At 46.5% G+C, this 25,372-nt stretch overlaps 1 protein-coding gene across 1 annotated transcript in view; it reads left to right on the forward strand.

The window, feature by feature from the left end:
- LOC124777518 (short transient receptor potential channel 4-like) overlaps nt 1-25,372 on the forward strand; it is a 268,299-nt gene that overhangs the window by 146,986 nt on the left and 95,941 nt on the right. Inside the window, exon 8 of the mRNA XM_047252967.1 lies at nt 15,178-15,479. Coding sequence (XP_047108923.1) covers nt 15,178-15,479 — 302 coding nt within the window. The remainder of the gene's footprint in view (nt 1-15,177; nt 15,480-25,372) is intronic.

Genomic DNA, 25,372 nt, shown 5'->3' on the forward strand with positions numbered 1-25,372 from the left:
CGTGGAGAAGTATCGTGAAACAGAAGATATCAGGCGAATGGAGTGGCCTGCCTGTTCTCCTGACCTAAACTCCATCGAGCACGTTTGGGATACTCTCGGTCGACGTATCGCTGCACGTCTTCAAACCCCTACGACACTTCAGGAGCTCCGACAGGTACTGGTGCAAGAATGGGAGGCTATACCCGAGCAGCTGCTCGACTACCTGATCCAGAGTATGCCAACCCGTTGAGCGGCCTGTGTACGTGTGCATGGAGATCATATCCCGTATTGAGTTGGGGTACATGGGCTGGAAACTGTCGTCTGTAACACATGTGTTTCGGGACAGTTTTCTCAACTTATCACCGATACCGAGGACTTACAGATCTGTGTCGTTTGTGTTCCCTATGTGCCTATGCTATTAGCGCCAGTTTTGTGTAGTGCCACGTTGTGTGGCACCACATTCTGCAGTTATCCTTAATTTATGAGCATAAGTGTAGATCCAAGGTCCAACATCACTTGATTACAGCCGTATTTTTCACAGGAAATATTTAACTACACTAACAGTAAATATTGAATCCTGTTTACACTACATTACTACTGGTCACGCAAATCAATGAAAGTGGCTGCCTACCGTGGTTACTGAATCGAGATATTCATATAATTTGTGGAAACAGCGGCTGATGTGTTAAGTTTTTAATTTTGTTATGTTTTTTTCTTGAGCTGTCAGCCGAGTTGTGGCCTCGTGTTGTCTCAACTTTTCTACGAGTTTCCCATTCATCTTTAGGCGATGTGTCGGGCTCGTGTCCAGTTCACTTATTTATAGCCGCTGCACCGCAGACTCCTCTGCCGAAGGCCAAACAGATGGGCCAGTAATGTGCCTGTGGGTATGATGTCGCGGGGGGTGACTAGCGGCGAGGAAGGGGGTTGAGGGAGGGAAGGTTCCTTCCAGCGGAGTGGAGGGGTCCTGGCGTCGAGTCCTGATGCTGCTTGTCTGTTCCACGCGTTGCCTCCACCGCTTTCACATAAAAGCGTTCCTGACGTATGTTTGCTACTACCGCATACCTTGCGTAGATCTATTGGAAACCACTGTCCTGGTTGACAAATTCGTCTTGTACTACGACGGAAGATCGAAAAGTAACGCACATAATTTTTTTCTCCCCTGGTAGTGGATCTGGAATGTTGAAATTTGACGACGATATAGCTTGACGTCTGCGCTACGAAGGATATTTTGTTTTCGTGTATAGTACTAGAAGGAAAAGCCTAAACTAGGAAACAAAATTAGCTCACATGTTACTGTCGTTAAATTATGAAGAGCAGCGAAGTGGAGTTCGATATTTGTGGGCCAAAGGGCATTAACCGAGTGAAATTCGCAGGGTTATGCGTGGCATGTACGAGAACGACTGTCTGGAGCGTAGCAATGTCTGCACATGCTGTGCAGGGCCGTGTGAACCTTAGTAAGGCCGGTATTACACTATCAAATTTCTTTCTCAAAGATTTGATCAAAGATGTGATCAAATATTCCATCAAATTTATTTGACAAAGATCTTTGACGTAGCGTTAGAAGGGGTATTACACTGTCATCATATTTTTCGTCAAAGTTCAAGATGGCTGACAACAACAACTTGTTATTAATGGCTCTGAGCACTATGGGACTTAACTTCTGAGGTTATCAGTCCCCTAGAACTTAGAACTACTTAAACCTAACTAACCTAAGGATATCACACACATCCATGCCCCAGGCAGGATTCGAACCTGCGACCGTAGCGGTCGCGCGGTTCCAGACTGAAGCGCCTAGAACCGCAACTTGTTATTAACCGCAGCAGTTGCATGTACCACAATTGCACTGTATGCACATGCGGAAGAGACGCGGGGGAAAAAAAGGAAACATACCTGGGTGAAGCCGTGGGTTTTACGACGTGACCATATAAGCATTCAACATAGCTTGTTATATGAGATTACAGTGGAGGACGTCGAGTCGTACATCAATTACTTAAGAATGGATGAGCATACATTTCTGTATGTGCTCAATGAAGTGTATCCTCATATCACAAAGAACAATATTCACTTAAGAACTGCTACATCTGCAGAAGATAGGCTCACTGTAACACATTACAGGAGAGGGTTAGGTTAGGTTAGGTTAGGTTAGGTTAGGTTAGGTCAGGTCAGGTCAGGTCAGGTCAGGTCAGGTCAGGTCAGGTCAGGTCTCCAATCTTCGTAATCTATTTTTGTATTCAGCGTGCCCCACGTTGTAAAGCGCCTCATCAGCTTCATACATCTCTATTAATTTTGTAGTTGTCAGCACACACCAATTGTATTTACGGGCAATGTTTATAAAAACACTACAGACGACAGAATGCAGCGATGCTAGCGCTCCATGTGGTAACATGTCACATTGCAGTGAACAGAAGACAAGCGACTTCTTTGATCAAATCTACAGCGAGGCCCTAGATTTGATCAAATATTGGACGACATTTGTCAAAGTTCCCTATTGCACCATCAGATATCTTTGACAAAGATATTGGACAAAGATATTTGACAAAGAAATTTGATAGTGTAATACCGGCCTAATTAGCGACCCTCCGGGCAGCTGGTAACAGCTGCAACCCCGCAGAATGTTGGAGCCGTTTCGACAGCAGTTCTGAACGAACGGTGTGTGCAAGTGCAAACCTTACCGCAGTAGTTCAACATTTCCTATGGCATAGTGTACGATGTTGTTCACGACACGTTGAAATTTCGTAAAGTTAGTGCTCGCTTGCTGCCTAAGAGTCTGGCAGGCAATCAGAAGGCCTAGAGAATCATTTAATGCGTTACACCGCAGAAGAATATGACTTTCTGAAAGGAATCGTCACTGGTGATGAGTCGTGGGCGTTTCACTGCACGCCAGAAACCAAGAATGCCTCTACGGAATGGAAACATGGTGGTTCCCCAGTAACAGAAAACTTCAGAGTGACTCAGTCTGCTAGGAAAGTGCCTGTGACAGTGTTCTGGGACATTCTAAGTGTGTTATTAGTGAACATTGCTGAACAAGGGACCATTGCGAATGCTTCAGGCTACATTAAAATTTTGGTTAAGTTACTTGTTGCCCTTAGTGACAAAAGCCACAAATTATTCCTGACGGTGTCAGACTTCGTCATGACAGTGCTCGCCCCCGTGTTGCTGCTCCTGCTGTTTGGGTGGGAGGTGCTCCAGCATCTGCCGTACAGTTCGGAACTTGCAATGCCAGACGTTCATCTGTTTCGTCCCATGAAGAAATTCCTGACCGGCCAACGTTTTGCGGCAAATACGGAAGTGAAATCAGCAATCCCCTATAACTATACTCTAGCCAAACAGACATCTATGAATGGGGCATTTTGAAACTGGTACCACGAAGAGAGAAGTGTGGTGAGAACGTTGGTGACTGCGTAGAAAAGTAGGTAAAATTCGAAAGTTTATTTGTGATATTTTTGTTTTGTTACCTATTAAATTTTTTCGTAAAAAAATTATTGTGCATTAATTTTCAATCTTCCCTCATATTATTTCAACAGTCACTTTGACGATCGAATCCTTGAACCCTTAGACGTGGCACAACATCTCTCTCTGTTCAAAAACGAACATGTGTTCTTCAATGGTGCCGCGCTCTGCCATTGAAGATTTGTCGGTTTGGTTGAGTCGAACTCACCACATGTGTTCTAAAGAGTCCTCCAAAATACATAGCTGCGTCTGGCCGATGTACTGCATGCCACACTCGCGATTGATGCTGTAAACGTTGGGTGCCAATAAACCTAGTTGATCTTTGTGAATTGTATTTCCACTGGACATTTAATGGAGTCTGAGAAAACAATGATTTTGTCCACAGCAACGTCTTTCTGGGATTCCATTATTAAAGAATCCATAGAAATACGCCTGGCAGAAAATCTGTTGAACCGTGACAGCAGCTACCAGCTGGACAGTGCATGGAACCCCATCATCTCCACGATTTGCTCAAATCGAAGACGACGGAATGCGCCGATGGCCGCGGCAAACAGCAACGTAGACGGCGACTGAGTTCCGCTATTCCACCAGTGAGGGCGCTGCCGGCGGGCAGTGTGGTCCATCTATCAAGTTTTCGGCGCATGCGCAGAATAGTTGCAGCGCGCGATATATTGCGGAACGGAGGACGTTTCCGTCTTCGCCTCGCCTATCGCATCCGTCTCCCCTCCCCTCCTGTACGACCTTATTCCGCGCCTCGACCTCCTCCTTTTCCTCGAACGGATACGGATCCTTTACACCTCCCGTAAACTAGATCCCCCTCACCCGCTTGTCTCTCACATCCTCTCCCGCCCCCGTCGGCTGCCGCGCCTGTATTTCCATGTCCCACCTGCTCTCCATCTCTCCACTCTCCATACCCTCTCCCAAGGTGACTTCCGCCAGCTCCCCCTCCCTGATGCTGCCCTCCTCCCCTCCATCTACCACTCCTACCAACTTTTATCCTCCCTCCCTCTTCCTGTGTTTGTTCCTATGGGCACCCTCTCTCCCTTCTCTCCCCCTTCCCTCCCTCCTCCCTTTCTCCCCACTTCTCCCCCAGGCTTCCCCTACCCCCATACCTCCATTCCTCCTACCATCTCCTCTGCCATTGGCATCTTTGCTCTCCCACTCTCCCTCCCCCACCCCCCTCTTCCCCTCTTGGCAGGTCCCCGGAATCGCACATGTTACGTGGACATTCGCACGCCGGAGATCATCGGCATCAGTTTCTCGTGTGTGTGCCATCATGTTTGTGTTTAGTGTTCTTTGCCGTCACGCTCCTCTGTTCACCTGTGCCGTCGAAGTTGTCAGTGTCTGTGCGCCGTGCCAACAGTTTTTAGTGTGTATTTCGTCAAGTGTGAATGGCTTTGTGTTTTTTGTTTTGTGTGTCTACTGTTTTTTGTCCGCCACTTTGTCCAGTCTTTTCTGTGTCTTCTTTATATTTTTTCATTGTCAACCTGTGGCTGAAGAGCGGCGTAGGATGCTGCTGCCAGCCCACCTTTTGTAAAGGTGTTCAAATAACAATAAAGGAAAAAAAAAACGTTTCCGCCAGTCTGCGACGGCTTACCTGAAGATGATTGGCAGGTACCCAGTTGAAATGTCGTGTGAGGTATTGAACAACGACTGGCTGTAAGCCCGAAATTTGTTTGAACTAGTTGATCTTTGACTGCCCAACTAATTCTTTAGGATTTGTAAGGATTCCCAGTTTCTTTTCTTTCTTTATGTTAGACATGACCTTCTTGCAAATTTTTCCATCAAATTGTGTAACTCAGTTCTGTACCATTCACTAGGAGGCAAAGTCTGCATGAGAACAATTTTTAATTTTTTTGTCTTGTATTGAGACTGTATTAATAACAGTTCAGCTGTAATTGATTCTTACAGTCAGCAAAAGAAGGACCATTGGAGAACAAATGTATCAGAAATTAAGTGAACGATTCCAAGATCCTTAAGATTTCACTACCACTGCTCGCTTCTACGCAATAAACACTTTATTTGGTTTAGATACACTCAACAGCAAAAAAACTGGGCCACTGTAGACAAAATGGCAGAAAAATCGGACCATTTGGCAATGACAGCATACAAACTGAAGCATGGCGTGCCGTCAGACAGAGGAAGAGTGTCATTGGTTCAGAATAAGCGAAATATCTGATGCATCACTCTGTATTCACCTATGCCCCACTGGGCCAAAGATTTCTTACTTTATGACACAGATTAAGGACCTAAGGACCTGACTGAATGTTCGAACTGAAGCGACAGCATTTGGATGAACTACAGCGACAGCATTTGGATAGCAACAAATATGAAGCACAAACGCTATAAAAGCTTTTTATGCGTTTATACCGATCAGGCTTAACTAAGAATGAAAGACTAATATTAACAACTAGTTCTTTGTGCAAAGTTCATATTTGTCTTTTGCAATTTGAAATTACAATTTTGCACGTTTTAGAACGCAGATAAAGGCCACCAAATTACCTTCGACTAGCATATGAAATTAGGCATTCAGGGAAACTGCTCTTACCTCTGTCTCGCGTGGCGCAATGGTTAGGAGAGCGGAGTCATATACTGAAGTGCAGGGTTCGAAGTTACACATTTCCATTTTTATTGCTTGTGCGAATTCACTGTAATGAAAAGACGGCAAAATTTTGGGCAATGTTCACCCAAATTACATAATCAAATATGAGAATAACGAAATAGCTTGCCTTACTGCATATCAGCTACGTTACAATTTAAATATTTTTCTACGAGCAGCTAAATTCGCGTTAAGATGTGGTGCTTTATGTCAGAGAAAATATCCAATCACAAAAGCAACTTTTGGAGAGCTACTCTCAAAAGAAATGAAATCATTACTAGTTCAGCCTAAGACATGTTACAAATTCGTGCAGCTACGCCTAGTAGATATTATCCCTAAATGTGTAGAACCAGTGGTAACGTTTTCCCAGTAAAATAACGATACAGTACTTCGATGAACAGCGAACGAGGAAGGACGTTACGACTACTTGTGTGCCTACAAACAGCCATTAAATCTCTCATGAAGGGACATTTTTATCAAATTAGTAACATAACGTTACTGGATCATCTATTTGTCAAAAAATATTATCTGTTCTATAAATAAATGATCTCATCCCCCTCCCCTATGAGCCATGGACCTTGCCGTTGGTGGGGAGGTTTGCGTGCCTCAGTGATACAGGTAGCCGTACCGTAGGTGCAACCACAGCGGAGGGGTATGTGTTCAGAGGCCAGACAAACGTGTGGTTCCTGAGGAAGGGGCAGCAGCCTTTTCAGTAGTTGCAGGGGCAACAGTCTGGATGATTGACTGATATGGCCTTGTAACACTAACCATAATGGCCTTGCTGTGCTGGTACTGCGAATGGCTGAAAGCAAGGGGAAACTACAGCCGTAATTTTTCCCGAGAGCATGCAGCTTTACTGTTTGCTTAAGTGATGATGGCGTCTTCTTAGGTGAAATATTCCGGAGGTAAAGTAGTCCCCCATTCAGATCTCAGGGCGGGGACTACTCTCAAGAGGACGTTGTTATCAGGAGAAAGAAAATTGGCGTCCTACGGGTCGGAGCGTGTAATGTCAGATCCTTTAATCGGGCAGGTAGGTTAGAAAATTTAAAAAGGGAAATGAATAGGTTAAAGTTAGATATAGTGGGAATTAGTGAAGTTCGGTGGCAGGAGCAACAAGGCTTTTGGTCAGGAGAATACAGGGTTATAAATAAAAAATCAAATAGGGGTAAGGCAGGAGAAGGTTTAATAATGAATAAAAAATAGGAGTGTGGCTAAGCTACTACAACCAGCATAGTGAACGCATTATTGTGGCCAAGATAGACACGAAGCCCACTCCTACCACAGTTTATATGCCAACTAGCTCTGCCGATGAAGAGATTGGCGAAATGTATGATCAGACAAAAGAAATTACTCAGATAGTGAAGGGAGAAGAAAATCTAATGGTCATGGGCGACTGGAATTCGATACTAGGAAAAGGAAGAGAAGAAAAGGTTGTAGGTGAATATGGAATGGGGGAATACATGAAAGAGTAAGCCGCCTGGTAGAATTTTGCACAGAGAATAACTTAATCATAGCTAACACTTGGGTCAAGAATCATAAAAAAAGGTTGTATACATGGAAGAGGCCTGGAGATACTGGAAGGTTTCAGATAAAGTATATAATGGTAAGACAGAGATTTAGGAACCAGGTTTTAAATTGTAAGACATTTCCAGGGGCAGATATGGACTCTGATCACAAGCTATTGGTTATTAACTGCAGATTGTTGTTGTTGTTGTGGTCTTCAGTCCTGAGACTGGTTTGATACAGCTCTCCGTGCTACTCTATCCTGTGCAAGCTTCTTCATCTCCCAGTACTTACTGCAACCTACATCCTTCTGAATCTGCTTCGTGTGTTCAACTCTTGGTCTCCCTCTACGATTTTTACCCTCCACACTGCCCTCCAATACTAAATTGGTGATCCCTTGATGCCTCAGAACATGTCCTACCAACCGATCCCTTCTTCTAGTTAAGTTGTACCACAAAATTCTCTTCTCCCCAATCCTCTTCGACACCTCCTCATTAGTTATGTGATCTACCCATCTAATCTTCAGCATTCTTCTGTAGCACCACATTTCGAAAGCTTCTATTCTCTTCTCGTCCAAACTATTTATCGTCCATGTTTCACTTCCATACATGGCTACACTCCATACAAATACTTTCAGAAACGACTTCCTCACACTTTAATCTATACTCGATGTTAACAAATTTCTCTTCTTCAGAAACGCTTTCCTTCCCATTGCCAGTCTACATTTTATATCCTCTCTACTTCGACCATCATCAGTTATTTTTCTCCCCAAATAGCAAAACTCCTTTACTACTTTAAGTGTCTCATTTAAAGTAGATTAAAACTTAAGAAACTGCAAAAAATGGTGAATTTAAGGAGATGACACCTGGATAAATTGACAGAACCAGAGGTTGTAGAGAGTTTCAGGGAGAGCATTAGCAAACGATTTGTAACACTACGCTACTGCGCCCGATACTTATTAAAGCCTGTACTATAGTAAGTTGACGGGCTTCACCTTATAAGAAAGAATTTTGGTATATATGTTGACCGCGTGTACCTGAATGGAGGCAAAATCAGACTTTCACCCACTCAGTAACAACAATGATACGCCAAGCAAGTCTGAAGTGCAACTACACGTTAGGATGGACAAGAAACAACACAGCAGATGCTACCAAATTGTTAATAATACGGTCGCCAGCCTGATTAGGCATTAACTGAGTTTCTTCCCAGTACAAGTTGATGTACGTTCATACCAAACAACACGTAACAACACTGCATACTATGACAAATTTTAGAACCAGGAAATCTACTGAACTAATAATTTCACTTTCTGTACTAATATGGACAAGCCATAAATACACAACAATACACTATAATGTTTACTACAAACTTCGCACTGTCTATTGATCTGATTAAAATCGGGCATAGGTTACCCTAGAAATAGCACTTTCGAAACACACATACAATGTCAATTTTGAAAAAGGTAAAACACTAATAAATTTTGGTTTTATATTGACTTTAACTTTGCTGGTCAAATCAATTCAGTACACTTCTGAATTTAAATGAATAGAAAAGAAAAAGGGGGGGAGGGACCCTGAAACTGTTATGATCACTGTACTGAAATTTTTGATTATCGAAATCGTTAAGCACTCAAGATTTCCAGTATATGAGTTACTACTCTTTTTGTCTTATTTCTTGCTCATTTAACTACCATTATTTTCGTCTCAAATTAATTAGCCTTCATTACTAAACCAATTTCAACATTATCTTCTAACTTTGTCAGACCTATATTATTTACCTATTATTCATTAACAACAAAGTTCTTTAAACATCATTCTAACACAGATAGGTCTACAGGTAATTATTATTAACATAAACTTTAACCCTTCATCTCGGGACACTCGGATTGTACAACATGTGGAAAGGACCCTGTCTAGGTTAGTGATTAGGATAATTAAATGATAGGACAGTTCTGGTGAAAGTTAAGTTGTTATTGAACAGTAAGGAACAAAAGTAACACTGGTCCATACGAATACAGTACTAAAAGTTTCAACCTGTTCGTATCGATGTGGCGGTTGGCGGGCGGCGAGATGGCGAGGCACAGAGCACACATACAAGCACAGCTATGGCTCTTGATGTATCGGCACTTTACTTCTTCATAGCGTCGCAATATTTTTCCATTTAGTGCCAATGGAATACTGCCATGCTGTATAGGCGTCGGAAACGGCACATCCGAGGCTCAACGAAATCACGTTTTCCAGGAGAGCCTCCTCGATCCAGAACGTGTTACTCAGACCGATGCCCAACTCCGACTACTACTGCTGAGCCCGTTATGCCGTGCCGCGCCCGTGTGCATTTTCCCGCGCTCGCCTGCCATCCACCTTTTACCGCTCCCCTACAGACAGGGTATTCACACGAGGTTTTGCATTCTACATATCCTAATACATTGCCTACGTATGGACCAGACGCACAAGTACAACTTTAACATCTTACAACAGTTTCAACATTTCTTACATTTCAATTTTGTTATAATATTGCTTGCAATTTGACATAAACATTAATATTCACATCGAAAGTTGTTTATGGTTTCCTCAACACAATGACATGAAAAGAAAAGAAATGAAATCAGAATATCGATTACACTAATTTATCGAAAATCAGAAGAAAAAATTATTATATGTACAATAGTATAGCGTTGGTGTTGTTACAGATTGACAAGAATAGGGGAAAGAAATACAGTAGAAGAACAATGGGTAGCTTTGAGAGATGAAATAGTGAAGGCAGCGGAGGATCAAGTAGGTAAATAGACGAGGGCTAGTAGAAATCCTTGGGTAACAGAGGAAATATTGAATTTAATTGATACAAAAATGCAGTAAATGAAGCAGGCAAAAAGGAATACGAACGTCTAAAAAATGAGATCGACAGGAAATGCAAAATGGCTAAGCAGGGATGGCTAGAGGACAAATGTAAGGATGTAGACGCTTATCTCACTAGGGGTAAGATAGATACTGCCTACAGGAAAATTAAAGAGACCTTTGGAGAAAAGAGAACCACCTGTATGAATATCAAGAGCTGAAATGGAAACCCAGTTGTAAGCAAAGAAGGGAAAGCAGAAAAGTGGAAGGAGTGTATAGAGGGTCTATACAAGGGCAATGTACTTGAGGACAATATTATGGAAATGGAAGAGGATGTAGATGAAGATGAAATGGGAGATACTATACTGCGTGAAGAGTATGACAGAGCACTGAAAGACCTGAGTCGAAACAAGTCCCCGGGAGTAGACAATATTCCATTAGAACTACTGATAGCCTTGGGAGAGCCAGCCCTGACAAAACTCTACCATCTGGAGAGCAAAATGTATGAGACAGGCGAAATACCCTCAGACTTCAAGAAGAATATAATAATTACAATCTCAAAGAAAGCAGGTGTTGACATATGTGAAAATTACCGAACTATCAGTTTAATAAGCTACGGCAGCAAAATATTAACACGAATTCTTTACAGATGAATGGAAAAACTGGTAGAAGCCGACCTCAGGGAAGATCAGTTTGGATTCCGTAGAAACGTTGGAACACGTGAGGCAATACTGACCCCACGACTTATCTTAGAAGGTAGATTAAGGAAAGGCAAACCTACGTTTCTAGCATTTGTAGACTTAGAGAAAACTTTTGACAACGTTGACTGGAATACTCTCTTTCAAATTCTGAAGGTGGCAGGGGTAAAATACAGGGAGCGAAAGGCTATTTACAATTTGTACAGAAAGCAGATGGCAGTTATAAGAGTCGAGGGACATGCAAGGGAAGCAGCGGTTGTGAAGGGAGTGAGACAGGGTTGTAGCCTCTCCCCGATGTTATTCAATCTGTATATTGAGCAAGCAGTAAAGAAAACAAAAGAAAAATTCGGAGTAGGTATTAAAATCCATGGAGAAGAAATTAAAACTTTGAGGTTCGCCGATGACATTGTAATTCTGTCAGAGACAGCAAAGGACTTGGAAGAGCAGTTGAATGGAATGGACAGTGTCTTGAAAGGAGGATATAAGATGAACATCAACATAAGCAAAACGAGGATAATGGAATGTAGTCGAATTAAATCCGGTGATGTTGAGGGAATTAGATTAGGAAATGAGACCCTTAAATTAGTAAATGGGTTATGCCATTTGGGGAGCAAAATAACAAATGATGGTCGAAGTATAGAGGATATAAAATGTAGGCTCGCAATGGTAAGGAAAGCGTTTCTGAAGAAGAGAAATTTGTTAACATCGACTATAGGCTTAAGTGTCAGGAATTCATTTCTGAAAGTATTTGTATGGAGTGTAGCCATGTATGGAAGTGAAACGTGGACGATAATTAGTTTATACAAGAAGAGAATAGAAGCTTTCGAAATGTGGTGCTACAGAAGAATGCTGAAGATTAGATGGGTAGATCACATAACTAATGAGGAGGTACCGAAGAGGATTGGGGAGAAGAGAATTTTGTGGCACAACTTGACTAGAAGAAGGGATCGGTTGTAGGACATTGTCTGAGGCATCAAGGGATCACCAATTTAGTATTGGAGGGCAGCGTGGAGGGTAAAAATCGTAGAGGGAGACCAAGAGATGAATACACTAAACAGGTTCAGAAGGATGTAGGTTGCAATAGGTACTGGGAGATGAAGAAGCTCGCACAGGATAGAGTAGCATGGAGCCGGCCGAAGTGGCCGTGCGGTTCGAGGCACTACAGTCTGGAGTCGCGTGACCGCTACGGTCGCAGGTTCGAATACTGCCTCGGGCATGGGTGTGTGTGATGTCCTTAGGTTTGTTAGTTTTAAGTAGTTCTGAGTTCTAGGGGACTAGTGACCACAGCAGTTAAGACCCATAGTGCTCAGAGCCATTTAGTAGCATGGAGAGCTGCATCAAACCAGTCTCTGGACTGAAGACCACAACAACAACAAATAAATTATGCTCACAGTTCAAAGCTTTGTAAAGAAACCTGAGCTCATCTGAAATAATGAGCTAAGTGCAATTAAGGGGATTTTAGTTCGGTATATTTTGTTAAACGTGGGGCGTTCAATAAGTAATGCAATAAACTTTTATTCTTGGCCAGTACCGCTTGAAAAAATACGGAAGTTGTTGTGAGACGTCGTGGAATATTCCCGCTTGAGCCCCTTTAGTTCCATCAAGTTCCGATTGGTGGCAGCGCTATACGTAGCCTTCAAAATGGTGTCTGTAACGGAGATTCGTTCGTCAAAGAGTTTCTTTTTGCGGAAAACCAGAGGACTGCAGATATTCATAGGCGCTTGGAGAATGTCTACGGACACCTGGCAGTAAAAAACATTACTGTGAGTCGTTGGACGAGGCGTCTGTTATCACCACAACCTGTCCGACCTCCCGGCTACCCACACTTGGGACTCCTGCATGTTGGAACGGATCACAAACACTACGCTGCTAAACTGGACGTTTCTGTTGACAGTGCTGACACACTCGTCCACCAGTTGATATACGCAAAGGTGTGTAGCCTCTGGATTCCTCGCTGCCTAACAGAAGACCCTACAGAGCAACCAAGGACCATCTGTGTGAAACTGCTTGTCGTTACAAGGTTGGGTGTGATAATTTTTTTCGAACATTGTCACAGGTGATGAAACAGAGGTTCATCACTTCGAACCAGAAATAAAACGGCAATCCATGGAGTGGTACCACACCAGTACTTCTCCAATGAAAAAATTCAAAGTCCCACGTTCAGCCAGTTAAGTCTTGGCGACAGACTTCTGTGACTCTGAAGGAGTTATTTTGTTAGATATCCTCCCCCAAGGAGCAACCCTGAAATTTATTGTGCTACCGTCGGGAAATTGAGGGAATAACTTCAGCGTGTTCATCGCCACAAAAATGCAAACGAACATCTGCTTCTCCATGACAACGCAAGGCTTCGGACAAGTCTGCACACCCGAGAGGAGGTTACAAATCTTTAGTAGAATATGCTTTCTCGTCCACCCTACAGCCCAGACCTCGCACCTTCCGACTTCTATCTGTTTGGCCCAATGAAGGATGCACTCAGCAGGAAACAGTATATGGATGATGGGGAAGTTGTTGATGCTGCAAGATGTTGGCTCGGGCGTCGACCAGTAGAGTAGTACCATACAGGCATATAGGCCTTCCTAGTAAGGTGGCGTAGGCCGTTGCACTGAACGGAGATTATGTTGAGAAATAGGGTTTTGTAGCTAGTAATACGACGTACTGTAACTGAGTTTTCTTTTTTGATGCTAGTCATTTGTCAGGATGAGCATTGCTGCAAAGGGCATTTGATTCTAAAGCATTATGTCAGGGCGAAAAACACTAAATAAATTACTTTTTCTCTCTTAACAACATGTGGGCAGGATGGGTTCTTCCTTGGTTCGGGTATGAGGTAGGATGAAACAGCATTTTTACATAAGATAACTTTTATTGAAAGTTTTGTACAACTGTTTCCTTACTGGACTGTTCTGGCTGGGAGAGCGGCAGCTGTGTCGTCTGCGAAGCCTTCTTGCTGCGGCAGCGGCGGTGTCTGATTACGCCTGGCGGTGTGTATCTCGTGTCGCCGAGACGCCCAGTTGACTGGAGACGCGCGTAGTGAAGTGGCCCGCTTAATTATTGAGAACTAAGTCGTGAATCGGATGGTGATACCTTGGATGTGGCGTCCCAGTGTTTCCTTCTCTATGCGGCCGCGTGTGTTGTGCGTCGGCCAGCGGCGCGACGCAGCGGGGGAAGGCCAGTGTCCCGGACTCGAACAATGGACTCCTGCTTGCCAGTCTTCAGCTGTCAGATCTTCATCCCAGCTCACAGGTGACTGCTGATGTGAGGCCGTCTCCTTCCCGTCCTCACGAGTCACCCGAGTATGTAAAAATCAGTCTTCAAATACCTTCTAACTTCTGTCTTCTGGCGGCGAGGCTGCTGCTTGCTATTCCATTACAGCGGCGGACTTGGTGCTTCTGTGTACGATGTAGTCTCTTCCTGTACGACGGTCTTCAGCACCGACTGAACTGTACTGGAATTGAACTGAAAACTACTCTCGGGCCCACTGCGTCTCGCGTATTTATTTACTTCAGTTCACTGCAGGTGAACAACTTCACGGTCATTGCCTCTTCTGTCACGTTGAAAAGCTTATCGAAGAATCTTCTTAATGTCGGTCATTGGCTCTTGGAATGTAGGCGAGGGCCTAATTGAGAAACACGTGAGCCGGTCGGGCGATGCCCTGACGGCTGAATCGACAGCGTCCACTTATGTGGGGAGGGCGATGACTTCTCCTGAACGTGCTGACTTCACGGCCTTTGGCTCTTCTGTCACTGCTGCTCTGCCTGCTGTTTGCCAGTGTGTAATTCTTCTAAACTAAACTAAGTTTTTCATTTATTTTCTAATTTCTGCTTCACTTCACATTGATTTCACTAATTTATTTACCTATCTTAATTACCACTCAACAGTACTGAAATCCTGAATAAAACCAATCCGCTTTCAGAAAAAAATGCATTACTTATTGGACGCCCCTCACAGACGTTACCACTAACAGGCTGTACTACTCACGACTGAATATGAAATATCTCGATGTCTGACCATGCCTGAAAATGCGATAACGCCCGCATCGAATGTACCCGAAGTAAGCTAAACGTTAGATGAACAGCCCAGCAGCAATTTTTGGCCTGACGGCGTGTCGTGCGCACAGGTACGACGTGGTGACGCACCTGCTGTTCGTGGCGACATTCACGTCGTGGCTGTGCGCGCTACTGGACGTCCAGGCCTCGGACCAGGAGACGCTGGAGCGCGCGTACTGGCACTACCTGGACCCCACGCTGGTGGCCGAGGGGCTCTTCGCCATCGGCACCATCATGGCGTTCGGCCGTCTGCTGCTGCTCTTCCAGCTCAACTACCACCTGGGCCCACTGCTCGTCTCCGTCGGCAAGATGACGCGCGACATCGCCAAGTACACAGCCATCTTCGCCCTCTTCTTCCTCGCTTTCACTGCAGGTACAGCAAATTTTCTTGACAAAAATACGAGGTGCTATCGAAAAGTTCGAGCAATGTATCAACTAAAACTATTTAATTTTACCTAGATATTATACTGAACCATCACCTTCAAAGTAGTCCCCTCGTGAACGAACGTACCGATCCCAGATTTTCGGCCATTTTGATTTTTTAAGGATATTTACTGCCGTTTCCGATTGCACATGAAAAGCAACCACTGTATCAAATCTTCGCCCCCTCAGCTTGATTTTAATCTTGGGGAAGAAGAAGACACATGGAGGTAAGTCTTGTAAGTATGGCGGATGAGAAACAACTGTCTTTTTTTTTTTTTTTAGTCAAAAATTTCTGAATATTGGCATGATTGAGTAGCCAGAAGTCCGTACGCCACTTCGGTAGATTTTCTCTTGTGACCTTCCGAAAACGCCTTAGAACATCGGAATACAACTTTTTATTCAGCGTCTGACCAGAAGGAATAAACTCCTTTTGAACAATCCGACAATGTTAAGAAAAAACGACGGATCACCAAGAACTTAGTGTTACTATTCACTTGTCTTTGTGGCCGAAGTAGAGAAGGACTCTTCCATTGCGACGATTACTGCTTAATGTCAGGGTCACAGCCATAAAATAGACTTTCGTCATCATTGACGACCTTTGAAAGAAAGTTTGCATCGCCTTGAAACAGTTGTTGGCGTTCCTTGCAGACTTCCACGCGATGGTGCTTCTGATCGTCTTGAGGTAGTCGTGGCACAGATTTCACCACAGTCCTTCTCATGCTCAGTTCTCCTGACAGAATACGTTCACATGGAACATAGCTTGTTCGCAAGGTGTGGTAGAGGTCTTGGATAGTCTGTTTGCGATTTTGCAGAATCAGATCCCTCACTTACTGAACATTTTCTGGTGTGACCCGAGTTGACGACCGACGAGACAGGACATCGTCATCGGTTGATGTTCGCCTATTTCGGAAGTCTTACACCAGTCGTAAGTTTATGTCTAAACTAAAGCGTTGTCTCCAAACGCTTGCTTTAACATTGGTGCATAGAAGCAGCGGTTTCGTAAGATTAAAACAACAAGCTGCTCTTTCGCGTCAGCCTTCGAAAAATCCAAAACACTGAAACACTGCAATGGAAATATGCTCACCAACAAATAACCAAACCACTCATATCGTCATTTCTTACCTCACCGAATCAGGAACGATGTATGAGGATACACCCGGTGGTATTTCAGTGTACTCGTAACCATTTGCGCGCAAAATTCAAATGTCGGGACTTCCCTACTATGTACTGTTGCCACTAAGTTCTTGTGTTTTATAGAGTGGTCTCACTAAAACTGGGCAATATTCCGACGAAGTACTACTCGCCACCTCCAGGCAGTGATGTCGGGTGTTGGTGGAAGACCCAAGCAGACGCTTTAGCGTTGCTACAAAACAAGAGTGCGTGTGTGACGCACAACGGTCTTGAGGTCCCAGCACCATGTTATCAGGACACATTGATAAAAAACAGTGCAAACAGTCATTTGTGTTGATGGATAGTTCCGAAAACTCAGTACAGTAGCACCGCAGTTCTCTATTTGCTTGTCCCCTTGTAATCAACGTGGTTATATTCATTTGCTGGCATGGTTTTCGCGAACCTGTCGGAAACTGCTGCTACGAACCTCAGTAACAGTTCTTCTTTCCTAGAACTTATCCCTTTGCATGAGGGCCGCAACTTTCGTGTTCTGACAAATTTATTTTCATTTAGCCTTATGGCCGGATGCCGTCAATATCGCCGCAGTGGTCAGGTGATGTAATGAAGTGATGTCATGTGAGCCATGTTTCAATGAAAGGTGTGAACTTCTTTGCTCTGTATGCCCTCATATTTTAACTGTTTGTGTATTGTATTTTCACAATCTTAGGTCCACTATTGTTCCTCATACACTGATCAGCCAGAACGTTATGACACCTACCTAAGGCCGGTATGTCCACCTTTGATAACAACGACGACGCGTCGTAGCATGGAGGCAACGAGGACTTGCTAGGTCACTGGAGGGAGTTGGCACCACAACTGCACACACAAGTCACCCAATTCCCGTAAATTCCTGGAGGGGGCCGATTAACTCTAACGCCACTTTCAGTCAAATCCCCGATGTGTATGACCGGGTTCAGATCTGGCGAATTGGGGGACCAGCACGGCAATTGGAACTCGCTACTGTGTTCCTCGAACCACTCCATCACACTCCTGGCCTTGTGACGTGGCGCATGGTCTTGGTGACAAATGCCGCTGCCATCGGAAAACGTGATTGTCATGAAAGGGTGTACATGGTCTGCAACCAGTGTACGATACTTCTTAGCCGTCATGATACCTTGCACGAGCTCCACTGGACCCATGGATGCCCACATGAAAGTTCCCCAGAACATAATGTAACCGCTGCCAGCTGGTCTCCGTCCTGCAATACAGGCCTCAAAGAGCTGTTCCCCTGGGAGACGTAGGTTCAAAATGGTTCAAATGGCCCTAAGCTCTATCGCACTTAACATCTGAGGTCATCAGTCCCCTAGACTTAGAACTACTTAAACCTAACTAACCTAAGGACATTACACACATCCATGCCCGAGGAAGGATTTGAACCTGCGACCGTAGCAGCAGCGCGGTTCCGGACTGAAGCGCCTAGAACCACTCGGCCACAGACGCCAGCGGAGACGACGGATTCGTGCCCTCCCGCCGGCTTGATGAAGAAGGTATCGAGATTCACCACCCCATGCAAAGCTCTGCCACTGCTCGAACGTCCAGCGCCGATGGTCGTTTGCCCATTTCACTCGTAGTTGCCGATGTCGTGGTGTTAACATTGCACATGCATGGATCGTCGGCTGCGTAGACCTATCGTTAGGATTGTTCGCGCGCTGTGTGTTCAGACACACTTGTACTCTGCCCAACATTAAAGCCTAATGTTAGTTCCGCCACAATTAGCTGCCTGTCCTATTTTACCTGTCTGCCCAGCCTTTTACCGTCCGACATCTGTCATGAGGGGTGGCCGCCCAACCCCACGACTACAGAGACTTATATCTCTGGCACGCCTCCCGGCCCATTATACTCACTACTCGCGGCTTTACTGCCGATTCCCGTAAGAGTTCGGGCACTGTTTGTGCATCTGCACAGAAGAAGATGGTCAAATGGCCGGCGAGCCTTAATTACACATATACGAAGATGGTATCTGTTCTTTCGGACATGTCTCCTTCACTATTTACCGGCACGGTAACTCAGCGTGTTCGGTCAGAGGGCTGCGTGCTCTCTGTAATAAAAGAATTGAGTCAGGAATCAACGATCAACTTGAACGGATGTCTTGTGACGTCCACCCAGACCAAACGCAAAGAACTGTATCGAACAAAACGAAAAAAAAAGGATAGAGCGTCTGCCATGTAAGCAGGAGACCCCGGGTCCGAGACCCGGTCGGGGCACACATTTTCAACTGTCCACCTAATTTCGGATAGTTTTTCAATTTCACGCCTGCGCACAGTATTATTATTGATACAGTTCACACTAATTACGTTTCTTCTTTCACTTATATCTTATATTTGCGTGTTGTGTTTAACACACTAATCAGCATTAATATAGTCTTATACATGATTCAAAACAGTATAACGAAGTTCGGATAACATCTTGGGTTGTCGGGTGTTCTGCCGGATATCAGCGTCGTACTTGCACGATATTTCGGTCACGTAGCTCGTGACCTTAATTAGGTGCGACCTTGAGGTGCGCTTGAGGCGTTGCCCTATGCTGGCTCTATTTCTGCCAGAATCAGTCGGATCCTCCGTAAACACAATATCAAGTGTGTTTTTTGTCCATCCAACAAGATCGGGGGACTGCTGGGGAGTGTCAAAGACAACCTGGGGTTACGAAAACCAGGGATGTGGCATGTCCCACATTGGCCAGACGACAAGAACTGTGGAGATCAGGTGCAAAGAACATCAGAGGCACACTAGATTAAGACTGGTGACTAACTCAGCCATTGCTGAACACTGTCTAGAACTAGATCATGCCATGAAGTATGAGGATACCAAGATTCTAGAACAAACACCCATATTTTGGGACAGTGTTATAAGAGAATCGATAGAAATTAAAATGGCTGACGATCTTATGAACCGTGACACAGGGTACCAGCTAAGCAGAGCCTGGGATCCGGCTCTGGAATTGTTAAAGGAGCAACGGGGCCAGCTGCAGCACTACACAAACAGAAGAACCAGAGACATGGAGATGGAAAACGAGCCCCTGACGGACTGCCAGGCGCACCAGACCGAAGATGGAACACCCAGAAGTGGGACTGGTGGGCGCGGACCGCAGAGGGAACATCCAGAGCCGCAGCGGACGAAAAACGGAGCGGCAACGCTCCAACAGGTCGTGGTGAGCGGGCGCGGACCGCAGGGGGAACGCTTGGTACCCCAGACGGTAGATGAAACCCTCAGGAGCGGGTGTGGTGGGCGCGGACCGCAGAGGGAACATCTAGAACCGCAGCGGAAGGAAAACGGAGCAGCAACGCTCCAGCAGGTCGCAGGGAATGGGCGCGGACCACAGAGGAAGCACCTGCAGCCGTTGGTGGAGGGGGAAGGCCGTAGGCATAAATACTGGACCAGGTCCACTCGAGGAGCACCCCATCTCCGACGAGGAGGTGGCCGCGCAGATTACAACGCTCAACACCAAGAAGGCTGGCGGCGCTGACGGCGTCACCAACCATCTGCTGAGGAGCCTGCCGGCGGGTGCATACCCGTTCCTGGCGGGCATCTTCAATCAGGTCCTTCGCTCTGGGGTCTACCCCACTGTATGGAAACATGCAGAGGTGGTGGCAATCCCCAAGGCAAACAAGGACCCACGGGACGCCGCCAACTACAGGCCCATCAGCCTGCTGCCGGCGCTCTCGAAGGTATTCGAGCGCCTGTACGCCAGACGACTGCTCCGCCACGTGTCAGCGGAAGGCATCATACCCGACGAGCAGTTCGGCTTTAGGAGGGGCCATTCCACCGTCCACCAGCTGATGCGGCTGGTAGAAGAAGCCATGCGCGCCCTGGAGACTCGGGAATACCTTGGGGCGGTGTTCCCGGATGTCTCCAGGGCATTCGACTCCGTGTGGCACGACGGCCTCGTGTACAAACTCTTCGTGCACGGGGTACCGACGTCGCACGGAGTCCTCCTCCGCTCATACCTAGCCGAGCGGTCCTTCCATGTCAGACTGGACGATGGGACATCCACCCATCGACACATCCGTGCTGGAGTGCCGCAGGGGTCCGTCCTTGGGCCCCTATTGTACTCCCTATACACCGCCGACGCTCCGCGCGTGACGCCGGTGAAGTTGGCGCTATATGCCGACGACACTGCGCTGTTCGTGCGGAGCATGAAAGCGGTCGAGATGCGCCGTCTTCTCCAGCGAGGTTGCGAGGCCCTTGGCGCCTGGTCGACCAAGTGGCGCCTCAAGCAAAACGCGGCGAAGAGCCAGGCGGTGGTCTTCACGAGACGACCACTGCCGCCTGATCTTCCGCCAGTCACCATCATGGGCAGCCCCGTCCCATGGAGCAAGAATGGTCGCTACCTGGGCGTCACATTGGACCATAAGCTGACATGGAAGCCACACATCGAAGACGTCAGGGGCAGAGCGATATGGCGCCTACGCGTCCTGTACCCTCTGCTCAATCCCTCGTCTGCGCTGCCGCCTCACCACGGCATCACGCTGTACCTGGCGCTGGTACGTCCAGTGCTGGAGTACGGGGCTGTGGTGTGGGGCAACGCGGCCGAAACACACATCAGCAAGCTGCAGAGGGTGCAGAACGGGGCGCTCAAGCTCGCTCTGCGCCTGCCGAGGTTATATTCGACCGCTCGGCTACACGAGCAGACGGGAATCCCCCTCCTCCGCGACCGCTTCAAGCAATCGGCGCGGGCGTTCTACGAGCGGACCGAACGGTCCGAAAACCGGCTCATCAGGGATCTGGGCCACCCTACACACCACAGGCCAACAACACGTTGACCTGATCTGCTGCGGGAATGAAAACTTCCGCAACAGAGACAGGACGTCTACATCCAGGAAAACCTAGAGAATGAAGAGAGGCAGCACTTCCAAAGTGTAAGGTTTACGCAGGAATAGCAGAAGACTGCTTAGCCTGCTCCTGCACGGGTCAGGGCAGACCCATATGGACAAGTGACAGTGACAGTGACAGTGACTCGAGGAGCAGTGGCCAGCCACTGTGTGGGGAGACGCTGACTAGAGCGGAGCGCTTGCTACTGGTGTTGCTGCCGTCGCTGCTGTGGCTCAGATGCCGCCCAGAAGAGATGGGAGGCCGAGTCGCCGCCTTGTTGCCGCCGTAATGGAGCGTGTCTTTAGTGAGGCGCTCGGTTTCGGTGGCGGCAAACCACGTCGAGATGTGCAGTGCTTCCGCTGCCAGCAGATTGGCCATGTGGCTAAATACTGCCGGCGCAACCAAGTTGCGTGCATGAAGTGCGCGGAGCCACACGACACTCGCGACTGCACAAAGCCGCGCGACGTAGCGCCAAAGTGTGCAAACTGGGGAGGAAAGCACGTCGCGAGCTTTCGTGGCTGCAGTTACATTGCTAACTGGGGTCGCGGAGGCGACAAGAAGAGAAAGAGGAAGAGACGAAGAAACCGTTCCGACCGCGGACCAGCGCCTGCGGCAGGAACAGACCAGCAGCAGCAGGGGGCCCCTCCGCCCCCTGAAAGACGCCACCATGATGACGCTGTGCCGCACAACAAGCTTCGTGCGGCCACAGAAGCCGCAATAGCGGACCTCAAAGCCGCATTCGCGGCAGAGAGGACCGCCCTACGAGACGAGTTGGCCGCGGCTCATCGGGAAATCCAGCGGTTGCGGGCTGAAGTGGCTTCTGCCGCCAAAGCCCTGCGGCTCACCCCACCTGCTCCAACCCCACCGGGGCGGGAGCCCATAGAAGAAATGGACGCAATGGAAACGGACCCAGATCCAGCACCGCCGCCTCCCAAGAAGAAGATGGCGATGCGGATCTCCAAGGACCTGGAAGGGTTGCTTGCATTGGCCACCTCCGAAAAGGTTGAGGCAGCCACCAAGGAAAACGCAGCCCCGGTCTCCGTCAAAGAACAGAAGAAGGCTGTTTCACGACAGCCAACAGTCGTCCAGACCGTACCACGAGACGCCGGGAACGATCTCGCCATCCTCCTCGAGGGGGGGAGCTCGTTCGCCGAGCCACAACGCAGTCGGCGCGTTGGGGCCAGAGAAGCCAAGAAGACGTCGACATCCGAACCTATCCCAATCTCAGATCAATCCACACCCTAAATCATACCAGAATTATCCTTCCAATACAATCCTACCAACAACCAAAGAAACACCATTCACGATTCTCCCAAACCCATCATTTCGAACCCCTTATTATCCGACAGAAGGTATGGGCTCGAGTAGTCCCGGTCCTTCGAAAGACAAACGAGGGATACAGATATCCCATCCGACACTCCACTCGAGGAGCAGTTTCAGGTCGCACCTGATGAAGGTCACGAGCTACGTGACCGAAATATCGTGCAAGTACGACGCTGATATCCGGCAGAACACCCGACAACCCAAGATGTCATTAGATCGCCGGGAAAGCCTGAAGAGTTACATCAAGAAGTTCGGATAGTTTTTCAATTTCACCCTTGCGCGTAGTATGTTGGTAGCACTTCGTCGCCTTGCCTGTTATGCTGTGTAGCAGACTTTAAAACTGTGCGGATCAGCATAACGAAAAGGCGAGGGGTCTCGCTCGTTTCGTCCACGACTGTACATGTATTTTACACAAAGTTGACCTATGCGACAAGAATTGCAGCAAATGCGTTATTTATGACAAATAATATCCACTGCTTCAGTTAATACTTTTATTAAATTGATAAGAAAGACGCAGAATCTTTTAGAAAACAGAAGCTAAGAAAAAAATTAGAAGTAACTAGACGAGAGTCTGCTACCGTTTACTTCAAAGCTCGTAACACAACGAACTACATTACAGCACCGATTTGGCGACGCTTCCTCCGTATGTGATATACACTGTGTCAAGCCTATATCTCCAAATGTCATCATTTGCCATTTAACTACATCAAACCGTACCAAAGCGACGCGCTTTCGATAGAGCTGGTGCCATAGCATTGAAACGGTATACCTTCATAGCACACAAGTTATAACACTAAAAGCATCAAATACTGAAAGCCTTTAACTAGTGATATGTACTATATTGACGTTTTGTTATAACAAAACGTACCTAAAACGATGCATTTTCGAGAGATCCTCAGTGTACTGATGCTTTGAAACAGCTTACTCGTGTATATATATACACCACGTACTCTGTAATAAAAAAAAAATACTTCAAATACGGAGTTTATACAATATGGCGGCTCCTAAGTTCTGCTTGTGATATAAAAACGGCACTGCATCTCATTGGTCACGTTCCTCACCACCAGGTAAAAATCTCGCTTGCCAGATTTTTCATTTCACAGTGTAGCTGAATGTAGAATTCCATGCTGTGACGTCACCAGTTCCTCGTCCATGTGCATTTTCACGTCCCTTGAGAGAATGGCTTAAGCGTTGGGAAGTCATCCTGATCAACGACTTCTCTCAACCGCCACTCATAATTCACTCAGACTGGCAGGAGGTGTGTTCAGGGACCACGTATTACTTCCCAGATGGTGCTCGGTAAGACTGAGGTTGCGTGTTCCTCAAACTACGCTGACACAAATCGGGAGCTAAGGGGTAGTGCGTTTTTTGCGTTATGATGTAGGTGAACAGTCCGATAGACATGGCTGGACAGTATCAGAGATCCCGCTTAATCCAGTGTGCATTTCCACCCAGCCGAGAATGCCTCCACCATCAATTTGAACAATGGACTCTTTGCAAGTGTGATGCATCACTCATGCGGTTTTCAACACACTGATAACGTACTACCATTCTTTGTTCTTCCAACGAACGTGTTCCTGTGCCCATGTTGATCTTTGACCACGGCACAGTGTGGTGAATAGTGTCACATGGGTGAGGCCGTGACTTCTGGGACCCACAATAACAGTAGGGTTCTGAATGGCATGACTAACAACCGCCAGCAAGAATAACGAGTGATATGCTGCACTATGACCTGGCTATCCACTATTACACTCCTTGATATTGACTGTGACTCTCGTAGTTGACTGTCAGAGGTGATTTTCCTTGAATCCAGTTACTTACGGCACATCACTGATGCGGCGATATGTGAAAAGCCCAGTGCTTGTGCCACATCGAAGATGGAGTGCCCAATGTGTTAGGCTGTCATAACTTGCCCGTAATCAAGCGTGCTAATATCAAATCATGCTAGGAAATTTTACGACGGACGGTGTAGCGCACCAGTCACACCCAAGGCCAACAAAGGCCCTACGATATTCAAGTCACGTTACACGCCGAACTATTCCATCCAGCACGGTGGCAGTCTCTGTCTCTCTCTCCCCTCTAGCACAGCAGCTATTTTTCATGTAGTTCCTCTGGAGTATACGTACACCCCCTTACTCCCACAGTATCATACCCCAAGTTGCATTGCCTATTCGCCTGTCTCCTTGATACAGCCAGACCGCTATCAAGTAGACAGACTCCAATCGGCGTCGTGTGATACCAACTTCTGGAAGTGGTTACACGATACGAGTCAATGTAATTGCTAGGAAGGTAGTATTATTCAGGGCTTTGATCAACACTCACCTATCTTTAATTCAGTTTCCTCATTGTCCATTGAAACTAAATCTTATAATGACGATGGGGTCTGAGTGGGGTACAGTCAAATGGGGGCTGCTCCAGCGATCAGTGTTGGGGCCACTCCTGTTACTTATCTACATAAGTGGTATGCCCTCTAGTATTACAGGTAACTCTTAAATATTTCTGTTTGCTGGTGACACTAGCTTGGTAGCGTACAATATTGGCT

Source organism: Schistocerca piceifrons, chromosome 1 (assembly GCF_021461385.2).
Source record: "Schistocerca piceifrons isolate TAMUIC-IGC-003096 chromosome 1, iqSchPice1.1, whole genome shotgun sequence".
Taxonomy (NCBI): domain Eukaryota; kingdom Metazoa; phylum Arthropoda; class Insecta; order Orthoptera; family Acrididae; genus Schistocerca; species Schistocerca piceifrons.